The sequence below is a fragment of the Electrona antarctica genome (genome assembly GCF_951216825.1).
Source record: "Electrona antarctica genome assembly, chromosome: 21".
Taxonomy (NCBI): Eukaryota; Metazoa; Chordata; class Actinopteri; order Myctophiformes; family Myctophidae; genus Electrona; species Electrona antarctica.
The window spans coordinates 28,959,407-28,980,848 of NC_136802.1; the positions used below are offsets into that span (position 1 = coordinate 28,959,407).

General features: G+C 42.6%; 2 protein-coding genes across 2 annotated transcripts in view; both read left to right on the top strand.

Annotated features, from left to right (window-relative positions):
- LOC306914317 (ADAMTS-like protein 1) overlaps positions 1–16,684 on the top strand; it is a gene marked incomplete at its 5' end in the record, with an annotated part of 72,030 nt that extends 55,346 nt beyond the window's left edge. Inside the window, 8 exons of the mRNA XM_079491314.1 lie at positions 523–676; positions 2,178–3,231; positions 4,662–4,789; positions 7,135–7,255; positions 10,295–10,502; positions 12,318–12,427; positions 13,119–13,339; positions 14,001–16,684. Of these exons, the coding sequence (XP_079347440.1) occupies positions 523–676; positions 2,178–3,231; positions 4,662–4,789; positions 7,135–7,255; positions 10,295–10,502; positions 12,318–12,427; positions 13,119–13,339; positions 14,001–14,107 (2,103 nt within the window). The 3' untranslated portion in view covers positions 14,108–16,684. The remainder of the gene's footprint in view (positions 1–522; positions 677–2,177; positions 3,232–4,661; positions 4,790–7,134; positions 7,256–10,294; positions 10,503–12,317; positions 12,428–13,118; positions 13,340–14,000) is intronic.
- Positions 16,685–17,777: 1,093 nt separating this feature from the next.
- LOC306914318 (NACHT, LRR and PYD domains-containing protein 3-like) lies at positions 17,778–21,374 on the top strand (the record flags this gene model as incomplete). Its single annotated transcript, XM_079491315.1, has 4 exons — positions 17,778–18,087; positions 18,303–20,031; positions 20,490–20,573; positions 21,287–21,374. The coding sequence occupies 4 exons, from the start codon at positions 17,778–17,780 to the stop codon at positions 21,372–21,374; spliced, it is 2,211 nt and encodes a 736-aa protein (XP_079347441.1).
- Positions 21,375–21,442: the final 68 nt, after the last annotated feature.

Consider the following 21,442-nt stretch of genomic DNA (forward strand, 5'->3'; position numbering starts at 1 on the left):
TTTTCCATATGAACTTAACCCATTCTGGTCGGAAACCCCTTTTGGTGTTTTAAGCATTATGTTATACTTTAGCTATTGAAAAATAGCAGAACTACAAGCTCATAGCGCGGCACCGAGTGCCGCGCTACGAGCTTGTAGTTCTGCTATTTTTTTTAAATCGTGAAAATGTGGTACAAATTTGGAATATATATTCTTTCAGAGAGCGAACATTTTCAACTAATATTTTTGCTACGTTGGGGTCCCTGGAACTATGCATATTTTTATTATTTTCAGATGGGGGTCGGAGGCCAATTACATATATTTTTGGGGGTCCTTGACATGAAATTATTTGAGAACCACTGATATTGAAACATGGGTTTTTCAGAAAACTGAAGACATTTTGTAGAATCGGTCTCGGTCGAAATGGGTTAAATGATAAATGGTGGAAAATAAATGCCAGGATGGGGTGTATAGGAGGACAGGATATATGCACAGGATGCATCTGTGTCCATACCGTTAGTAACTCCCTGTTTCCCCCTGCAGTGTTCAGTGACATGTGGCGAGGGCATCCAGAGGCTCCAGGTGGTCTGCAGGAGGCAGGGGGAGAGCGGGCAGTATCGGACCATGGCCCCCGAGACCTGTGCCCCGACACCCAGGCCCACCAGCATCCGGGCGTGCTCCCTCAGGCCCTGTGAGAGTAAGAGACAGAGAGAGAGAGAGAGAGGCTCTGTTTGAGTCCAGCTCCATTTCGTTTCATACTGTCAGTGTTGATTTCGTCGACTACCTTTTTCCACTGGCGAAAACTAAATGGAAACTAAATAAAAACTAAGCTAGGATGACTAAGACTAAATATACCGACAATTTCGTCAACAAATAAAAACTAGACTAAAAAAGATCCAGTATAAGTAATTTTACAATTAGTTGCATGCTGAAAATAGACGATCTACAAGCTCGTCACAACGCCCACAACGCGTCGCGCTGCGACACGTTGTGGGCTTGTAGATCGTCTATTTTCAGCAAGTGAAAAAAACAGTCGTTGCGACCGCATCAAGGCCCGCCAAAATACATTTTAGTTGACTAAATCAAGCGTAGACTAAAACTAGACTAAAGCATTCCGGGTGACTGTCTAAAATGTGACTACAACTAAATGAAAACTATTCAAAAGACTAAAACTAAAATCTAATTTTGAGGCAAGGAGGCAACCAGGTGCTCAGAAGGTGTGCAGGTATAAAAAATGTAAAAATAGTAAAAAGGTGCTCCTGGGATCAATCGGGATAACACATCGATATAGAGCAAAGAGGAGATCCGGGCACACTTAATGTTAAAAGGAGGAAAACTTTATTGAACCGACATGTTTCGACCTATACGGTCTTCATCAGGGCTAAAATCAAATTGTGCTGCCAAAAACAACACTGCACACAGGAGTGCGAGGGAGATTTGAATTTGCCGACGGGGTTTTTTGGTGCTAAGCAAGTCAAACATTCCGAAGCCACTCAAGCCAGCTATGAATTCTCTTAAAAACCGCCCTGGTAAATGTTTGCGTTTGTTGGGGGACTGGGGCTAATTCAGGTTAAGCTCAAGAATTTCTCGTGAAAACAATTGCCGATCTTCGATCCGTGGAAGAAAAGAGGAAAAAAAAGCCACTGGCCCAAGTAAGCCTTGGTCTTGTTTCCAGTGTGCTGAAGGAGAATGCTGGAAAAGTGGATATTCAGGGATTACTTGTATTTTTTCTGACCTTTAAAATCATCAAGTCAGAAATGAAACAAAGCAGGCCTTGTCCTCAAAACTGTTATGCCTTATGCATTAAACCTTTTAAACATCTTAGTTTACATCTTAGTCTTTTTGTTTTTGTTTTAAAGGCCTACTAAAAATAAATAGAATCACACTCCAAAAATGTAATTTGATCTAATGTAACCCCTTAAACCCTATATAACTCACTGGCAGGGGTTCCCCAGAGCTCTATGCTAGATTATATCTCTTCGCTGAAAATAGCCAATCTCGACCTCACGATGTGTCGCAGTGCAATGCGCTGAGAGCTTGTAGATCATCTATTTTTGGCAAAGCCTCTGCAATTATCACATGCCCAGAATAGTGACGCCATAGGGTTGATTAGTTCAGCTCACAGTTTTCGATCGTCCCGTCTTCATCCAATGCCTGACATTATTTCGACTTGCTTCCCCCATCCATTACTGTCACAGAGACCGTGGGCCCAGACGTTGTCAAGCCAGACCCCACCGTCCTGACCCAGAAGAAGGTTTACATCCAGTTGAGGAAGAGCAGGAAGCTACAGTTCGTCGTGGGAGGCTATGCCTACCTGCTCCCTTGGACGTCTGTGGTTATCCGATGTCCGACCCGGCGCTTCCGCAAAGGTCACATCCAGTGGCTGAAGGAAGGGAAACCCCTGGTCGGCCTCCCCCACATCTCCATCACGTCCCTGGGTTATGTCAAGATCCAGCAGCTGCGTGCCTCCGACGCTGGGGTCTACACCTGTGTGGCAGGTCAGGCCCGGGAGAACTTTGTCCTGAAAGTCATCGGCAGCAAGCAGAAGCTTTCCGTGCCGGAGGGTGGTGGGGACTCGTGGCTCCTCCAGGACGAACAGCGGAAGGCTAGCCAGCAGGAGGTGGCCCTGGCAGGGGAGAGACTACAGGAGCTACGGCTCTCCTTCAACCGATACGACGGCATCGTCCAGCACTTGCTCGCCATCAGAGGCTCCTCCGACAACAACAAGCACGTTGTCGACGCACCGCGTTCCTCCGGCGAAAAGAACCGGTCCACGCTCAAAGAAGAGGAAGCGTCGACCGCAGAACTCTCCAGTCCAATCGTGCTGATCGCCGAGACCCAGAAGCTGGACGAGATCGCCCACAACCTTTCCGAAGGCATCGGCAGACCGCAGGGGGAGCTGCTCATTGCCCAGCTGCTCAGCGAGCTCACGGTGGTTCAGGGCGAGACCAACGAGTCTACTCTCCACCCTCCGGACAAAGCGGAGTCTTCCACTCAAGTACCGCTCCTTTACAGGCCTAACGTCAAGTCCCACGCCACGACGAGACAAAGAGGCCCGGTCTTCATACAGCGCCCGGGGACGTCTGGCGTGGCGCCCTCGTCCTCGTCCTCTGAGCTGGTGGTCCACGTAGGGACGCCGGTGTCACTGCAGCGCCGGGTGACAAGTCTGGAGTTGAGGTGCGAGGCTTCGGGAAATCCGGAACCCAACCTCAGCTGGACAAAAAATGGAAGGGAGTTGCAATACAGCAGCAGGTAAGGCAACTTGTGCAAAGAGTTTAACTAAATATGCCTCCGCCCCCCATCTTAAAACATTTTGTTCCAGGGACCTCCCCAGAAGCAAAGATTTGAGTTAAAATGGGTTAAAGTTATGATTAGTACTAGTAATGTCATTAGTAGTATGTCAAGAATTGATTTTGAGTGGCTGCCTGTGTATCCCACCCAGGCAGTTGCCTGCAGTGTTGATTTTGTCGACTAATACTATGACAAATAAATGTTCGCCGACTACCTTTTTTCACTGATGACCTGATGAACTAAATGGAAACTACATGAAAACTAAGCTATGATGACTAAAACTAAGACTAAATATATTGACAATTTCGTCAACAAATAAAAACTAGATTAAAATGTTTGGAAGGGACTAGTGGACAAGAGATCCAGTATAGGTCATTTTACACTTGGTTGCATGCTGAAAATAGCAGATCTACAAGCTCACAACGTGTCGCAGCACGATGCGTTGTGAGCTTGTAGATCGGCTATTTTCAGCAAGTGTAAAATCAGTCATTACGACGGTATCAAGGCCCGCCAAAAGACATTTTAGTCGACTAAATCAACTGTAGATTTAGTCGTCTAAAACTAGACTTAACACTAAAACATTCCAGGTGACCAAAATGTGACTAAAACTAAATTCAAAGAGATTATGACTTAAAATGATGAGATTTTCAAGAGACTATGACTAAAACTAAAATCAAAGTTTGCTGTCAAAAATCAACACTGCCGGGCATGGTTGCCTGTACTTGGAAATCCAGAACAACTTCTTGAAAGATGAATTATGTTCTACATTCAGTGGTTATATCTGGTCCCTTGAAAGATGAAGTATGTTCTACATTCAGTGGTTATATCTGGTCTTTTGAAAGATGAAGTATGTTCTACATTCAGTGGTTATATCTGGTCTTTTGAAAGATGAAGTATGTTCTACATTCAGTGGTTATATCTGGTCCCTTGAAAGATGAAGTATGTTCTACATTCAGTGGTTATATCTGGTCTTTTGAAAGATGAAGTATATTCTACATTCAGTGGTTATATCTGGTCCTAAGATGAATTATGTTCTACATTCAGTGGTTATATCTGGTCCCTTGAAAGATGAAGTATGTTCTACATTCAGTGGTTATATCTGGTCCCTTGAAAGATGAAGTATGTTCTACATTCAGTGGTTATATCTGGTCCCTTGAAAGATGAAGTATGTTCTACATTCAGTGGTTATATCTGGTCCCTTGAAAGATGAAGTATGTTCTACATTCAGTGGTTATATCTGGTCCCTTGAAAGATGAAGTATGTTCTACATTCAGTGGTTATATCTGGTCTTTTGAAAGATGAAGTATATTCTACATTCAGTGGTTATATCTGGTCCTAAGATGAATTATGTTCTACATTCAGTGGTTATATCTGGTCCTTTGCGTTGGCAGAGTAGGCCTGTTGCCAGACGGCTCGCTGAGGATCCAGTCTCCGTCCAGGGTGGACGAGGGCCTGTACACGTGTACCGCCAGGAACCACCTAGGGTCCACCTCTCTGGTATCACGGCTGCAGCTTATCGGTGAGCAAATCATTATGCATTAGTAGTATTTTACGAATATCTTACACACATACCACGAATATGCTTTGAATATAACTTTCATTTTCTCAATAAAACGGCGGTATAATAATACACTGTACCGCACAAGTACTTTTATTATGCCTGGTTTTGTGTTTGTGTTTTCACCTGTTTCATTTCACAGTTGAAATTATCGTGCAGCTTTCAGCTATTATCTTTTTGAACACTGCATGTTGCAATATACAGTACGCACACGTGCATGAGCGCATGCACACACACACGGACACACACACACACGGACACACACACACACACACACACACACACACACACACACACACACACACACACACACACACACACACACACACACACACAGAGCAGATAAAAGCTTTTTTCACTGACTGCGTCAGCCTCTGTGAATGTATCGAAAGCTCCCGGCCAGCGGGGTCGCCTTCTTTAACGTCCCTCCTGTTCTCCAAGTGAGCTAGCGTGATTAGTGGCGACCGTTCCGTACGCTTCAACCATCAAAGAGCCGCCATGCACCGTCCCTCCGTTTCCTGATGTCCCGCCACTCTCCCTCCCCATACGACAACAATTAGAGATTCCAGGCAGCATTTCAAAGCACATTAGGGCGGGTGCGTCCCACTCGCCCTAATCTAAAAGGAGGGGATAAAGGAGCTTAACCCATTCTGTATGGGAACCCCTTTTGGTGTTTTAAAGCATTATGTTAGGCTTTAGCTATTGAAAAATAGCAGATCTACAAGCTCGTAGCGCGGCACCGAGTGCCGCGCTACGAGCTTGTAGGTCTGCTATTTTTGAAAAATCTTGAAAATGTGGCGCAAATCTTTGAATATTCTTTGAATATTCTTGCTTCTGGGGGGGGGTCCCTGGAACAACATATTTTCAATATAGGCCTACAGATAATTCTGGGGGTCCTTGACATGAAAAAGGTTGAGCACCACTGACATAGAAACATAGGTTTTTCAGAAAACTGTTAGGAATTACTTTTAAGAATCGGCCTCAGGTCTAAATGGGTTAAAAGTGTTGAAAAGGATCCAAACAGAATCTTATGGACCTTTCAAGTCCAACTCCAGTGAAAAGGCCAACGTTCTAATGGGGGTTGTACTTCCGACATCGCGCTCGTTCCACGGATAGGAAGCGAGCCCAGGTCGGAGGCCTTTCAAGAAGAATGTGGCACGGAGCACAATGGATTTCCTTAAATGGAAAATGTACCATTAAATAGGTCTCCCATGCCATTTCTATGATGTTGAACAGTCCCGTTGTGATTTGTGAACTTCAGGAGTCTTCCAAAGCTACGGCCAAGAGAGCCAACAATCTTGATAATGTTAGACGAAGACAAATGTTGGAACGGCTTCACTGACAGTCAATGGGAGACAGATTTGATATAGACTCGGTGAAAGGATGCATTTGATGAAATATAGGCAGGCTGAAGCTTTTATGCAGAGATATGGTATAATACTTGTCTAGTTTAATGATCGTTCGTTCAGTGGTGTAAAAGAGGCCAATTCACCACGAGACTGATTGTTTCTGACACAAGTGACCTTAGATTTTTTTTTAGAAAAGGTTATTTATTTTATTTTTGAGATACTTACCGTACTTATTCTATTATTGTGTTGTTGTTCATGGCTGATGTATCCTGCATGTATCAGAAAAAAATGTTTTGTCCTAAAGTGACTGCAAAGAAATGCTGCTATTTGTTTTAAAAAAAAGCTTTATACCCTGTCATAACATATATATATATAACGATGCAATGTGACATAGCTCTGTTTACGAAATGCTGTACCCCACTCCAACTGTATATCGTTGCTGTCAGGAGGAAACCTCCTAACTCCCTTTTTGAGGTTTTTGGGGGGCATAAATCAGTGCTATTGAACACCCTTTACGTCTGTGTGTTGTTTCGAAAATATTGAACCAATGGAAGGTAAAACACGCATTGGACAAAACCTCTTAACTCCATTGGACCCTCAAACTGTCTGCTAAAGCAACTAACTCCACCACCGCTCCCCCTCTCATGCAAGTAATTGACAATATATAAACTCACAACACCAACTTTGATGAGGCTGTATTGCTGTATTGCTTTGTTTTGAAATTATAAGGTTTTCTTAATTTCCTGAAAAATGTATAATTTTCATTTCCTAAAAAATGAACATTTTGGAGTTAAGAGGTATCTTCCCGACAGCAGAGATATACTAACACGTGTTTTTATTGTATTTTGACACTTGCTTTGGCAATGTAAAAGCATGTTTTCTCATGCCAATAAAGCTCCTTTGAATTTAATTGAATTGAATTGCTCATTATAGTTTGTGCTTGCTAATTGCTTTCAGGTGATGAAGCAAAGGCTTGTGGCCAGGGAATGGGTATGCCGGACGATGGCTCCATTTGTCCGGACAGAAGCAACAGCAGCCAATCACTTGAGCTGTGCCATGGACAAGCCTGCCCCTACAGGTACAGTAATGTCACTGCTACTGCATGTCAACATTGTCAATGTGACCCACGTTTAAATGTTATGATCAGCCCACCTTCACACCAGTGTTGTTTTTGGCAGCAAATTTTGATTTTAGTTTTAGTCATAGTCTCTTGAATAGATTTAATTTAGTTTTAGTCACATTTTAGTCACCTGGAATGTTTTAGTGTTAGTCGAGTTTTAGTCAACTAAATATCATATGATTTTAGTCGACTAAATCTACAGTTGATTTAGTCAACTAAAATGTATTTTAGCGGGCCTTGATGCCGTCATGACTGTTTTTACACTTGCTGAAACTAGCCGATCTACAAGTTCACAACGCGTCAAGCTTGTAGATCGGCTATTTTCAGCATGCAACCAAGTGTAAAATGACTTTTACTGGATCTCTTGTCCACTAGTCCCTTCATAACATTTTAGTCTAGTTTTTATTTGTTGACGAAATTCAGAAAATCGGTCATAGTTTTAGTCATCATGGATTAGTTTTTATCTGGTTTTTATGTAGTTTTTGTCAGTGAAAAAGGTAGTCAACGAACATTTTTGTCATAGTTTTAGTCGACGAAAACAACACTGCTTCACACAATGTAAGATGTGTTCGGTTCTGCATTGAACGTTGTTATGTGTAGATCTGTAATTTGACACACAACCTCAGTCTCTGAGATTTACCCATTAAAACCGTGCGGGAAAGCATCTGTGTCATCTTAGATTTGACCTAAAAAGCCTTTTTTTGTACTTGCTGGGTTGTCTAGACAATTGCACACATTTGCACAATTTATTCAAAAATAGCAGCTTAACAAGCTCATAGTGCGGCGCAAAGTGATGCACTATGGGCTTGTATAGATCTGCTATTTTTGCGGCCAAATACATTGACATGAAAATGTTTGAGCACCACTGATATAGCAACATAGGTTTTGACATTGATTTTGTAGAATCGGCCTCGGGTCTTAAAGGGACATTTCACTGCTGGAAGAGACTGCAGTCACTCAATGTTAATAGTATCTGTAGTAGATAACAGTAGCACAATTTGAAATTTGCACCCTATGGCCAGAAAAATAATGTAGTCTGTGTGTTTGACTAAAGCCAACTCCACACTGCGGAGATTCGTTTGAGATTTTACGTCGGGACTGATTTCTGCCGTCTCTTGCCTGTCGGCAGGATGTCGATAGATGATCTTGACGTTATCGACGAGGATCGTGAGAAACCCGACATGTTTGGTCGTTCACAGACGGATTTGCCCAGTCGATAGAGAAGAGGGGTGGGGGGGTAAAGAGCACCCTCATTGGTTGTTTAGCTTGTCAATCAAAGAGATTGAAGTGTAGCTATAGAGGGGTTTGTTATTGTCTGTAGTAGGCTACGGTTATTACGATAATAAACATATGCACAGGCTACTAAATGACTGCATGTATAAATAGCCCAACACTGCTGTTTACATGCAGACTCGCAGAGGGTGGACAGACCTACCCATGCATGTGTGCGTTCGTTGTTGTTGTTCTTTTGTTTGGTCAAGACAGTGCAGTTGTTTCTGGCTGGGCACCGCACAGCAGACTACTGCCACCTCCTGGTATGGAAAGTTATTGCACGGGATTTGCTCATCGGGGGTCGGTTGATAGCGCACAGTCTGCTGCAGTCTGTTTGCAGTCTTTTGACAGTTAGTTTTGACTAGTCTCTGGACAAGTCTGCTCGGTCTGGAGCCACCTTAAGGTTTGACTGGCACTGGATTGCTGGATTACTACCATGACCATAATCCTTTGGTGCACTCACCCCAGCTTGTGGAGAGGGGGAGGGCTGTCTTACTGAGACAACATGCAGTCCAGGAAGGAAGCAAGACCAGTGTCTGTGACATCACACACACTATTATTACCCACATAAAAACACCAGGAAAGTGTTTCTTGTCTCCCAAACATCATTAAAAAAAGATCTGGTTGCAAATGGGGGTGAAGTGGCCCTTTAACCCATTTCGACCGAGACCGATTCTACAAAATGTCTTCTAAACAGTTTTCTGTTTCTAGGTCAGTGTTTCTAGGTCAGTGTTTCTAGGTCAGTGGTTCTAGGTCAGTGGTTCTCAAACTATTTCATGTCAAGGAGCCCCAGAATCATATGTATTTGGCTGCCGACCCGCATCTCAAAATATGTTGTTCCAGGGACCCCCCCAGAAGCAAAGATTTGAGTTAAAAACGTTCACTCTGAAAGAATATATATTCAAAGCTTTGCGCCACATTTTCACGATTTTTCTAAAAATAGCAGATCTACAAGCTCGTAGCACGGCACTCGGCGTGCTATGAGCTTATAGATCTGCTATTTTTCAATAACTAAAGTATAACAATGCTTAAAACACCAAAAGGTGCTACGAGTTAGGATGGACAGTGTCAAAACCAAATGCAGACAGACATCATGTCCTCGGGGAGCGAGAAAGAGCGCCGAGCGCGCGGCAGCATAGTGAAGGGAAACCATGCAGAACGTGGCTCAGTGCTTTATGGAGCTCCGCTCTATCTTCCCACCAGCCCTAAGACCTACAAGCTTCCTGTCTAGTCTCACATCCTCTACTGTGTGTCGTCTTTTAGTGAATGAAAAACACAGCTTTCGTGGGGCGTGTGCGTGCATGTATGTTGTGTGTGTATACTGTACACACGCAAAAACGTATTTCTAAAATGAATTCACGGTATTCATTTTAAATATTGAAATGGCACATATATTCACAGTAATGATGCCAATGATTCGTGTGAAATATTACGGTGCATATCGAAGACACGCAGTTTGTTTTAGTTCATCGTTGATTCGGACCTGTTTCCTTACTGTGTCTTTTTATTTAACCTTTATTTAACCTTTATTTTAAGTGGGAACTGGCCAAGAGGCAGAAATAAAATTAGTAAATTACACTTCAATACCACATCGTCAATGTTACATTTTGGACCGGCAAATACAACATCCATAATACACCTCAAAGTACCTATGAATAAATACAGTACCTATGAATAAATACAATTCCTGTGTCTTCTTTTTCTTTTCTTTGTATGGAACAACAGGTGGCGTGCGGCCCCTTGGTCACCCTGCTCGGCCAGCTGTGGGACAGGTGTTCAGAACAGGGGGGTCACCTGCACACAGGGTCCTCCTGAGGTCCACGTTAGGGAGGTAGAGGCCCACCTCTGTCTAGGAGCAGGAAGAAGACCCCCAGACACCAGGCCATGCAACCTTCTGGCCTGCGCCAGGTGGACCACCACTCACTGGGGGCCGGTGAGTCCACTACTAAACCCATTTATGCCTGTCGTCGAAATAAAAAAAATGTCTTTTTAAAATGTCTTTTTTTCTGAAAGACCTCATGTTTCTATATCAGTGGTTCTCAATATTTCATGTCAAGGACCCCCAAAATTATATGTAATTGGCACCCCGATCTGAAAATATGTTGTTCCATGGACCCCCCCAGAAGCAAAGATTTGAGTTAAAAACTGAAACTCTGAAAGAATATATATTCAAAGATTTGTGGCACATTTTCACGATTTAAAAAAAATCGACCTACAAGAGCCTCGCTATGAGCTTGAGGATCTGCTATTCTTCAATAGCTAAAATATAACATAAAGCTTAAAACACCAAAAGTGGTTCCCGCCCAAAATGGGTTAAACCCTGACCACATTGAAAAAAAAAGTCATATTGCTTTTCATTTGCTAAATGCTGAAATTGCAGAATTGTGTTCTGGAATTGTGGTACTGGTATGTATATTATTTTACATCTTGATAGTTTTTGATGCAAAGCTAAAAATGTGAAATATTTGGATTCATTTATTTTGTGTAGGTTTTTATTTATTTTTTCTTCTCTCTCTCTCCAAAATTACATTTGAACAAGAAACCGGTTTATTAACTGAGTGTTTAATTGCCCCCCCACTAAAGATTTTTATTCTGGTGATATTTCATACACAAGTCTAGACAACCACCAACAGTAGAAAAAGAGGAACTAACCAGGTGCTCAACGGAGATGTCAAAAAGTAATGGTGATAAAAGGTGCTCACACGGATCAAGGCATAGATTAAAAAAAAAGAGACGATCTGGGCACTCAAAGTTAAAGAGGAGGGAAGCCTTTATTACATTAAAAAGGCGTCTGCCAGTCGCCTTTTTAATTTAATAAAGGCTTCCCTCCTCTTTTTGACGGTAACGCACACCCTCTTGTGTAATATTGCTTAATTAAACGCCACTTCCAGTCAACTCACACACTGACACCACGCTAGACAGGAACGCCCAAAAACGGTTTTAGCCTGGGGTAAGAATTTTCTATGGCTGCCAATGCAACTTGGTCCAATCCTTAATCACATACAGACAAACATCTATGCCGATGCTATCTAACTTGCGGAGGTAGCGTGCCTTGTCCACGGGCAACAGATCTTTCATGTATGGCATTGCAAATACGTTTGATAATCGCTACTCTGCTCAATATTGTTTTGAAAATGCCACAAATTGCATTGCAGTGAAAGAGCGCAAATCACAACTTCCCCCGGTTGTGGGTGGAGTCACAGTTTGAGGCGCTGTTTACGCGCCGTGGTTTCAGTGTATCATCCCCATTCTAATTAAGTATGTACCTGATGTCCAATAGAGTGCTAAAGGGATGATTTTTGTAGGCCTGAGGATATTTTCAATGAAATTTGTGCACTGGATATAGGATACATTTAGGAAATAATGTCTGTAGCAAACAAAGGCTTATGATATTAATGTGTTTTGGGCATCAACATAAAACTCGTACTGTACGAGTTTTGTACCACACAAGCAGGTTATATAGAACAAAAACAAAAGTATAATTATGATTAACATGTGTAATTTACTTAGTATACTTAGTTACTCTTAGTATACCAAAGACATCATTTGAAAACCCTGTGGTAAAAGATCATTTGAAATCTGACAAGTGGAAAGCAATGCATTACTAACTCACTTCCAGGTCTTGGACTAACATGTGCTCTATTGTCACAATTAATTTCCTAACGAAACACTAAAACGGCTGCTTTTACCAAGAAAATGGATTCCAAACAAAAACGTGCTTGTAATCTGGATGAAATGTGTGTTTCAGTGTCACGGTCACTGTGTGGGCCCCAGTCTGGCAGCGCAGCACCGCCATGTGTATTGCCAAGACACTAACGACACGAAGGTCCCCCAGAGACAGTGCAATGGCCTCCAAAGGCAAGTATTGATATAATGTAACACATCCATTCCACTCAGTGTCTGACCACAACTGTATATTAACGGAAATATCAGGTAGTTTGTTTTTTATGAGTTTTAGTATTAGTTTATTTAAAAAAAAAAATGTAATGTAGGGTACATCATAGGTAAGGAGCAAATTCAGTCAAAACACTGGCACAGCCATTTTAATCTTCGGTTAGTTTTATTGTAAAACCTTTTTATTCTTAGTTTCAATTAAAGCTGCTATAAGCAATAATATGTCAACATTTTAATGCCTTTTTCTTTTTTTGGGGGGGGGGGGGGTATTCAGACAGCCAGTAATGGGTAGAACGCTCCCAAAACAATGTAGTCTCTGTAACACATCTAGGGGCCGCAATCTGCGTTCAAATATGTTCCTAGAAGCTTTGTCATTGGTTGAAAAAAACCTGGTCGCAATGACTAACCAATCAGGAAGCAGACAGGCAAATCAACCAATGACAAAGCTTCTAGGAAAATCTTTGAATGCAGATTGCGGCCCCTAGATGTGTCACAGAGACTAAATTTTTTTGGGAGCGTTCTACCCATTGCTGGCTGTCTGAATACCAAAAATATTATTAAGCAAGACATATTATTGCTTATAGCAGCTTTAACTACAATGTCATTGTTATGTATAACTACAGTATATAATAACCTTTCCTGTGTGTCCACACAGACCCACTTCCCATAGGAACTGTTCCACCGAGGCCTGTGGCCTGCAGTGGCGCGTGGGGGCGTGGACACAGTGCACGGCCACGTGCGGGCGCCACGGCTTCCAGTCGCGGCAGGTCACGTGTGCACACCGTCGCAGCGGCAAGCCGGCCCGCGAGCATCACTGCACCTGGAGGCCCCGCCCTCCCAGCTGGCAGCGATGCAATGTCCGCTCCTGTGGAAGAGGTGTGAGGCAAACAGTTATTCCTGTGATTTTGTGATCTTCTGCAATGTTTAGTTTTTATTCATATTGGATTTTAAAACGCATTATTTTTGCTTGTTCCCGTTATGATTTAGACCAGGGATTAATTATCAAACGCTTTCATATCAAGGACACCCAAATTAACATGTATTTGGCCACGGACCACCATCTGAAAATATGTCGTATGGTCTGAATGTGTTAAGGACCCCTTGGCAAGGACATTTGCAGTATTTATTTTATACCATGGGGTGCAAGTGAAAGAAAGATCAGAGGTGCAAAAGATGACTGTAAGAGTCTGTTAACTTTGCTCTGAAAACTAGCCAATCTGCTGCATTCTGTTATAAATTACATCCTTTTGTTTTGAAGGTTCAAGTTTTTAGCTCATTATAAATAAATCTCTGAGTTCTGACTTGCCAATGAACACGATGTAGGTCGGGAGGCCCTAGGTTGATAAGATAGGTTAGAACAGATAATAATATAAATATTAGAATGATACACATAGGCTTTAAAATGTCCCACGGCATGTTTCTTGATCCATGGAGTTTAAAACAGGATTAGGGTTTAATCTCTTTTCCTTTATAGCTGCACGGCAGGCTTACATTGAGTTGCGCTTAGTAAGCCATCTTCCTCTGTGTGTTCCAGCAGGCGAGTGTCGGGACAGCACCAGGTACTGTGAAAAGGTGCGGCAGCTGGAGCTCTGCCCGCTGCCTCAGTTCAAGAGCCGCTGCTGTCAGTCCTGTCGGGACACCTGAGAGAGGGACACGCTGGCGGGGGATCGAGGGGCAGGGCAAACCACAAACAAGTGGACAGGTCCAGGACTGGTCTGTTGAGACAGAGAACGGAGACCTTGAATCCCCTACTTACTACGACCCCCTCTGAACACCTCCCCGATAACCGTGGTGGAGGAACAAGGCGTGAAAGAGGGGCAGGATATCGTGGAGGAATGTTTGCATACTCATCATACCGTGTGTGATTGTGATCTTACTTTGTGTGGCGCTGGGTTTTGGTTTTGAGAAGGGACATCACTGTTAACGAAGGCCTCGGTTGGGTTTTATTCTGTGTTCTCTTCAACTGAAGCTTGTGTGTCAACAGCAAATGTGACTTGGTTAGATTTCCTCTAGTCGGTAGGGAAGAGAGTTAGCCTATCTGATGATTGCGTTAGCTAGACATCTATAAGAACGATGAATGATGCAGTGTTTGTTATAATCACTGGATAGTGTTACATTTGTCTTTCATAGCAGTGGGTGTCTGTCGAACACAAATCAAAAGGCTAACCTTTGACACAAGTGATGTCAGTAAAATCCCAAGACATATTTTAAGCCCCTTTTTTTTATTTCGAAATTTGATGTCCAAGTGTGCGGCACAGGTGAATAACTGACATCATGGTAAATATGGTTTAATCCAAACAATGGGATATATCTGGTTCAATACCACGATCAATTGGACAAGGACTTTTCATTTTGGGACAGAAGTTAGCGGCTCTCTGTTAGCTTTATTGTGACCGCAATGATTGGTCAGGTTATTTCAATGAAATATGATTTCAGTTGCTTCGACAGTATCGGCTTAAGTTTAGAGAACAACATTATTTGCATGGATTGCACTTAAATGGTGGAGCGAGACTGAAATGCAAGCAATTTAATGAAAAAAGAAATCATATATTTATCTTTGCACTAATAACTCTCCCAAGTCTCTGTTAAGAACACGACTTGCAGTTTTGTTTTTATGTAGTTTCAACATTATTTTTTTTGTCTCATGCTTTGAGGAAGGAAGCAAAAGTCAAAATACCCCTTTAACCACTTTAGTGATGCAAGGTTAGGTTGAAATATAATCCCTCCTAACAAGCAAATGTCATTTACTATTTTCACTAAGATATATGATTTTATCCTCAAGGTTGGTCACGCAGTACAGTAATTACCAGCCAGTAATACGACAGTCGGCCTTATTGGACTTGTGATCCGCTACAGTAGAATCGCTTAGTGAAAATGGCCACTGTGTGATATTAATGTGGGTAAAAAAAAGAAAAGAAAAAAAAAAGGTAGCAGCTTTTGTTATGTAACTCCTTTTGGTTAGTGTGCCAGATAGGCATTGTTTGCACTTTTGATATTAATATTATGTCTTGGGTTCCATATCCCTTAGCAGTCGTGATCACATACTGTACAACAACCAAAGTCACAATCAAGAACATACTGTGTACAGTATACTCCACACTTCTTGGTCGGTCAGTTATGCCTGATTCATTATTGGTTACTTGCTGTCAACTCACTGATATGAGCACATCTACAAGTTGACAAACGTATCACAAGCTTGTTGTAGATCAGCTATTTTTGGTGGTGACCAGGGGTGTGCACACATAGACATCAAAGGGGGCTTCAGCCCCTGCCCTTTTACCCGTCTGTAAAACAACTGCCCTCTCCAGACCACGAATGCAGCATTTACTGATGGTGAAAGAAACGCAAACGCCACTCCTTTCCTTCCATGACATGCAGCATTCAGGCCTCAGGAGAATAGTTATTTTCCCTGAAGTCTCCTGAACTTGAACACAGTATTTTGCGTCGAACAAATTTGTTTAGAAATCCATGTCGTGGCCTGGGCCGTGGCTCAGCGGTCCAGGCACCTTGGCTGGTAATCCAGTCTGGCAGTGTGCCGCGGGTTCCACTCCCGATCCCGACGGCCTTTACTGCATGTCTTCCCCCCCCATCTCTCTCCCCATTTCCTGTCAGCCTACTGTCTGTCCCTCCATAAAAATATAAAATAAAGGCGAAAGCCACAAAAAAAAAACATTTAAAAAATAAATCCATGTCGTTACACACCGCATCTCCAGTAGCTAAAGAGTGCTGGTTTGCGCCCCGAAAATAGCTGATGCTAAAAGTGCACTCTTAACGGGATTTCAGCCCCTTGCCCCTCTAACACTCTGCACGTCTCTGGTGGTGACTGAGCGACACCAGTGTGCAACCAATTAAGTATAAATCACCCTTTGAGGAAGTGGTTGTCTTGTATTACTGTCAATGAGATGAGAACAATTAAGGTATCACGATGAGATATTTGTACTCATTTTCTTGAGCTATGTAGATATTTGTTTTTGCTGAAGATTGATGCTCTGTTGTCTTTTAACTATTTATTATCATGTGTGTGTTCTTTGTGCAAATAATGTGATAGTTTTTTGTAAATAATTGCAGTGGTGAGATATATGAGCACACATGTTTTCCCCTGATATCACACAGTTCTTCTGTGTGCATGCGATGGGGAACCTCCACTGGTGACTTGATGTATTGCTCCGTCTCTCAATGCCAGGCTAATCACTAGACAATAAATTCAGTAACATTCCTTTTATATAACAGTTTGTTATGGCTCTCTCACTTGGGTTTGTGACAATTGTGACGAATGCATACATATGTTGTTTATTAGATTAGACGCAGACTGATACATATAATGGCATAATTAAAATGATTATACAATATACAGTAACTGATCAATATGTAGACCAGAGAATTTAGACTAGAAAAATGTGCTCCTCGGAGAACAGGTCTCCGCCAGGCCCGATAGTAGAAGTCAGTCCTATAGCCAATCAGGATGAAATATGAAAAATCGTATCAATCCGTCTTCATGACATAACTATAAAGATTATGTGTACCGATTTCCATGATGTTTGGACAGATGGTTCTACTCTTGACATCCAGGGAGTGTGTTTGCACAGTTTATTTCGGGCCAACGGTGCGGGAAATTAGGTGTCCACAGACGGACGGACAGGTCACACCTTCGGCCTGGTGGAGACAATTAGTAGAATCCATAATAAATATCTCTCAAAAATTATTTTGTGGCGTGCCATTACATCATGGCTAAATAAAATGAAATGAAAACGAAAATGCTGAGAGATGAGAAGGATTTTTTCAGGGGAAAGGTTTGGTACCCATCAATAGACCAGAAAGGACATAAAAGTTTCTTGGAAATACAAAGATGGTTTAATAACTCTGTTTGGTAGAGCTATTAGTGGGACTGTCCCGCAGTCACTGGATACACTTCCTCAAATTCTAGACAGTTTGAGGAAGTGTGGAATCATTGTTAGTTCTTCCGCTTAATAATCTGCTTAAATTCAGAGGGTCTTCTCGCCTCAATGTCACAATATGACGAGACATGCTACTGCTAGTACAGCTTTAGAATTACATCAGTGCGATAGCAGATCAAGATTCATCTTGTGCCAGGGATCCTTTGAAAATAACTTTTCACCCTTTCATGTACAGTAGTAACAGTGAGAATAAATGGTTTAAGGTACATTTTATGCTCTAAAGACAAGTGTCTATCGACAGTGTAGGCCAACAAACATGATGTATGATATGTGACACTTTTTCAGTTGGAAAAAGTATTATTTTGTCAACCGTCGATAATGCACTGTACATTCATTGACTGATGATACACAGAATTGCGATGGAAAAGCATGGGTGCAAGTCTTCTTTGAAGACACTTCAGGGCCTGCGAGTTTCACTCGTGGATCAATTGGAAGGGTCCATTAACGCTATACTGGACAGCCTGGTATCCTCTGAAGTGTTCACCCGAGATGACCGCGAAGTGGTGCTCTCCCAGCCAGGACCACGGGGAAGAGTGAGAAAGGTTCTGGACATATTGGTATGTAAAGGTGAAGAAGCTGCTGAGACCTTTCTCTCCATCATAAGCCACTGTCGGCAACAACCACAGACGCATTCCACAGGGAACAATGGGAACGAGTCCGGATCCACAGGTATACCATTTAAATTGTAGAAGGGCTGTTGTTCTAATGAGAACAGAGTCTGTTCTCTGCATGTTGTTGCAGACAGGATTACTCGTACAAATAATTTGCTGTCCATGCTTGTACTGTAGATGTTCCTCTACATAGCATAACCTCTGTTTTTGTGAAGAAGAAAAACAAATATATATGTGTGTACTTTACAGATATCCTACATGTTTCTTTTTCAGAATACGACAAAACTATGCAAAAGCACAAACAAGTTCTAAGACGCAGAAGTGAGAGCATGCTATACTACAACACTCGACACGGGGAGAAAATGCCTTTCTTGGAACATTATGTCAATCTCCTATTAGTCAATGGACACCAGGATAAAGAATTGAAAAGACATGAGGTTCTGGCGTTTGGACGAACGCGTCTTTCTTTCCAACAGAAGTCACCTGAGGCTGAGCACAGGCAAATTTCCCCAGACCAGCTCTTTTCAAATAGAATAGGAAGCCGTCCTGCCAAGAAGATTCTGGTGACAGGAGTAGCTGGCATTGGAAAAACAATCCTGGTGCAGAAGATGCTGCTTGATTCTGTAAATAACAAGGACTATCTTACCTTTGACTTTGTCATCCATATGACCTTTAGAGATCTTAATCTCATCAATAAACCAACAAGCTTCCGAGACTTGGTCTTGCGTAAAAATGGGCACCTGGCTAAGGAGCTGGATAATATCTTGGCGGCTCACAGCAAACTACTGATCATCTTGGATGGCTTTGATGAATTCAGACACTACGGCAACTGTGATGTGGAGGTCTTTGTAACTGAGCCGGACCAGGACGGAGAGGTGGTAGAGGTCTTTGCCAGCCTCATGCTGGGAGAACTCCTACCTGAAGCTTCTGTACTTCTCACAAGTAGACCTACAGCCATCAGCCACATCCCTGTGGGTTGCATCGATCGCTTTGTGCTCATCGCCGGCTTCTCCTTCACAGAAGTGCAGGACTTCTTCCAACGCTACTTCCAGGACAAAGTTCTCGCCGAACGGATGTTTACTTTAGTAGCTGCACATGAGCTAATTCTGACGCTGTGTTATATCCCAGCTTTTTGCAGCATCGTTTGCTGCATCCTTAAACAAAGCAAAGACCTCAGCGAGGGAATCCCCAAGACCATGACGGACATTTACGTTCAGTATTTGATGGCCATGGTGCAGTCTCATACGCGAGACAGGGACATGGCTTCACTAATCAACCAAACACCAGGGGCCTTACCACAGCCACAGCTCTCTGAAATCGTGCTAAGATTGGGTCAGCTTGCCTTTCACAAGCTGATGGCCCATCAGACGCTCTTCTATGTCAGTGACATCGCAGACCTGAAGGGATGCAGCCTGGTCAGCACCTTTCTGGACAAGACGGTGGCACAGGAGCCTGGTTGCACCGAAGACGTGTACTCGTTCACCCACCTCACCGTCCAGGAGTTCTTTGCAGCGGTTTATTGTGCAATCACGGATCAACCGCTGCTTGAAAGCAACGCGCATGTCTTCAGCCCTGGGCAGGGGATAGGTGTAGGGCACTTGCAGCTTTTCAATCAGTTCCTTTATGGAATCACGTCCGAACGCAACACTGAGATTCTGTCAAGACAAGTGGGGTTGCATTGCCAAAGTGACAAAGTCGAGGGCCTCAGTCGGAGGATGGTCGTCGAGCTCAAGGCACTGTATGAGAGTGGGGGCCCAATGCTGAGTCATTTACACTGTTTGTTTGAGCAACAGGACCCCTCGTTGGTGCACCGTCTGCAACCGGACAGTCTGCGGGTGAACGTCAGTGATGAAACTCTCTCCCCCATGGATTTTAATGCCATCAACTACTTCCTGAACCTCATCAAAGGAAGTATATTCGAGCTGGATCTCACAGGAACAGACATACGCTGTGAGGCACTGAGAGTGCTTCAGCCTCATTTGCTCAGATGTAAAAGGCTTTGGTGAGTTATCAATTAATTATTATGTGGACAAAATCGATAACGATAAACGATAACTAAAATATTCTTTAGTTTTGCATGTGAGACGCTATCTGTCATCAAATGGTGGTCTGTGGCTCAAATGCACAATAAATAATGGACCTTGATATGAAAAGAGTTGAAAACCACTGGTATAGTATGTATACTAAGATCAATCATGATGTGTTACTCAGAATTAGCTATTATTCAGGTGAGTAAATGAGCAATGTATCATGATTTCCTGTTTTGACTATATAGATGTGTATATTTGTATGTCTCTAAATGTTTTGATGAATTGAAAACGGTGGACCCTCTTGTAAACAAGTGTAATGCTTTATACTGTCGTCCACTCACAGTTAACAGTTATTGTATTGAGTTGTACTTGAAATGTACTGTAATTCTGTGAAACTGTTTAATCAGTCAATCAATCATTCTCTTCCTAGGCTCGGAGACAATGCTCTTGATATGGACACAGTCCAAGTCATTGCTGATGTGCTGCAGTTGTCTGACAGTATGACCCACCTTGGGTAAGATAGTAACAAGTAATATTAATCCTTAAAGGTATATTCAGTGATTTCACTTAATTCAAATATCACTTATTTTTTCTTATTTTTCGGATAATCCTCCCTACTATAAAGTGTGCTGACCATATAAGGAGTTCCTCCCTGTCCCCAGTGAGCCCCTGGGGTCAAAAAACCCTAGTTTTGGTTTGGGCTTTGGGTGGCAAAGCCTTCATCCAATCAGGATGAGAGGGGCCTTCCTCCAATCATGATCAAGTGGGGCGGGCATTGGTGCACGTGCTGTTGGTCTGTTGTACTTCCCCCACTGTAGAGCGTGTGCATGTGCACATCTTGTTACCGGGTGGACCGGGTTTTTTTCCAAATCACCCAAATCACTGAATGCTCCTTTAATTTTAATATTCTGTAACTTTAATATTATTTAGTGTGTGTTGTGATGTGTTGAGAACGAGAGAAACGAGAGAAATAACAGACATTTCTAAATATTGGGGATTATCTTGACCCATTAATTTAAACAACCTGAGGCCGATTTAATGCCTTCTAAATCAGTAGTTCTCAAACAATTTTTGTAATTTTAAATTATAGACAAAAAAAAATGCAGATATACAAGCTCGGCCTTAATGGTTTTAAGATGTCGAAGAGCTTATACATCAGAACCCCCCCCCCCCACCCCACCCTGCCCCCCCTCATAAAGATTAATGCTTTCTCTTCCTTGTTTTTAGACTTGGATGGTGCAACATTGGTGATGAAGAGCTGCTGGTTGTTTCAGATGCCGTACGAATCAACAAGAGCCTCATTGAACTGTGGTGAGGGCACTTCCACCTACTATTGTATAGGTGGAAGTGAAAATTGGTAAACTGGCATAGTTTCTGTTTTTT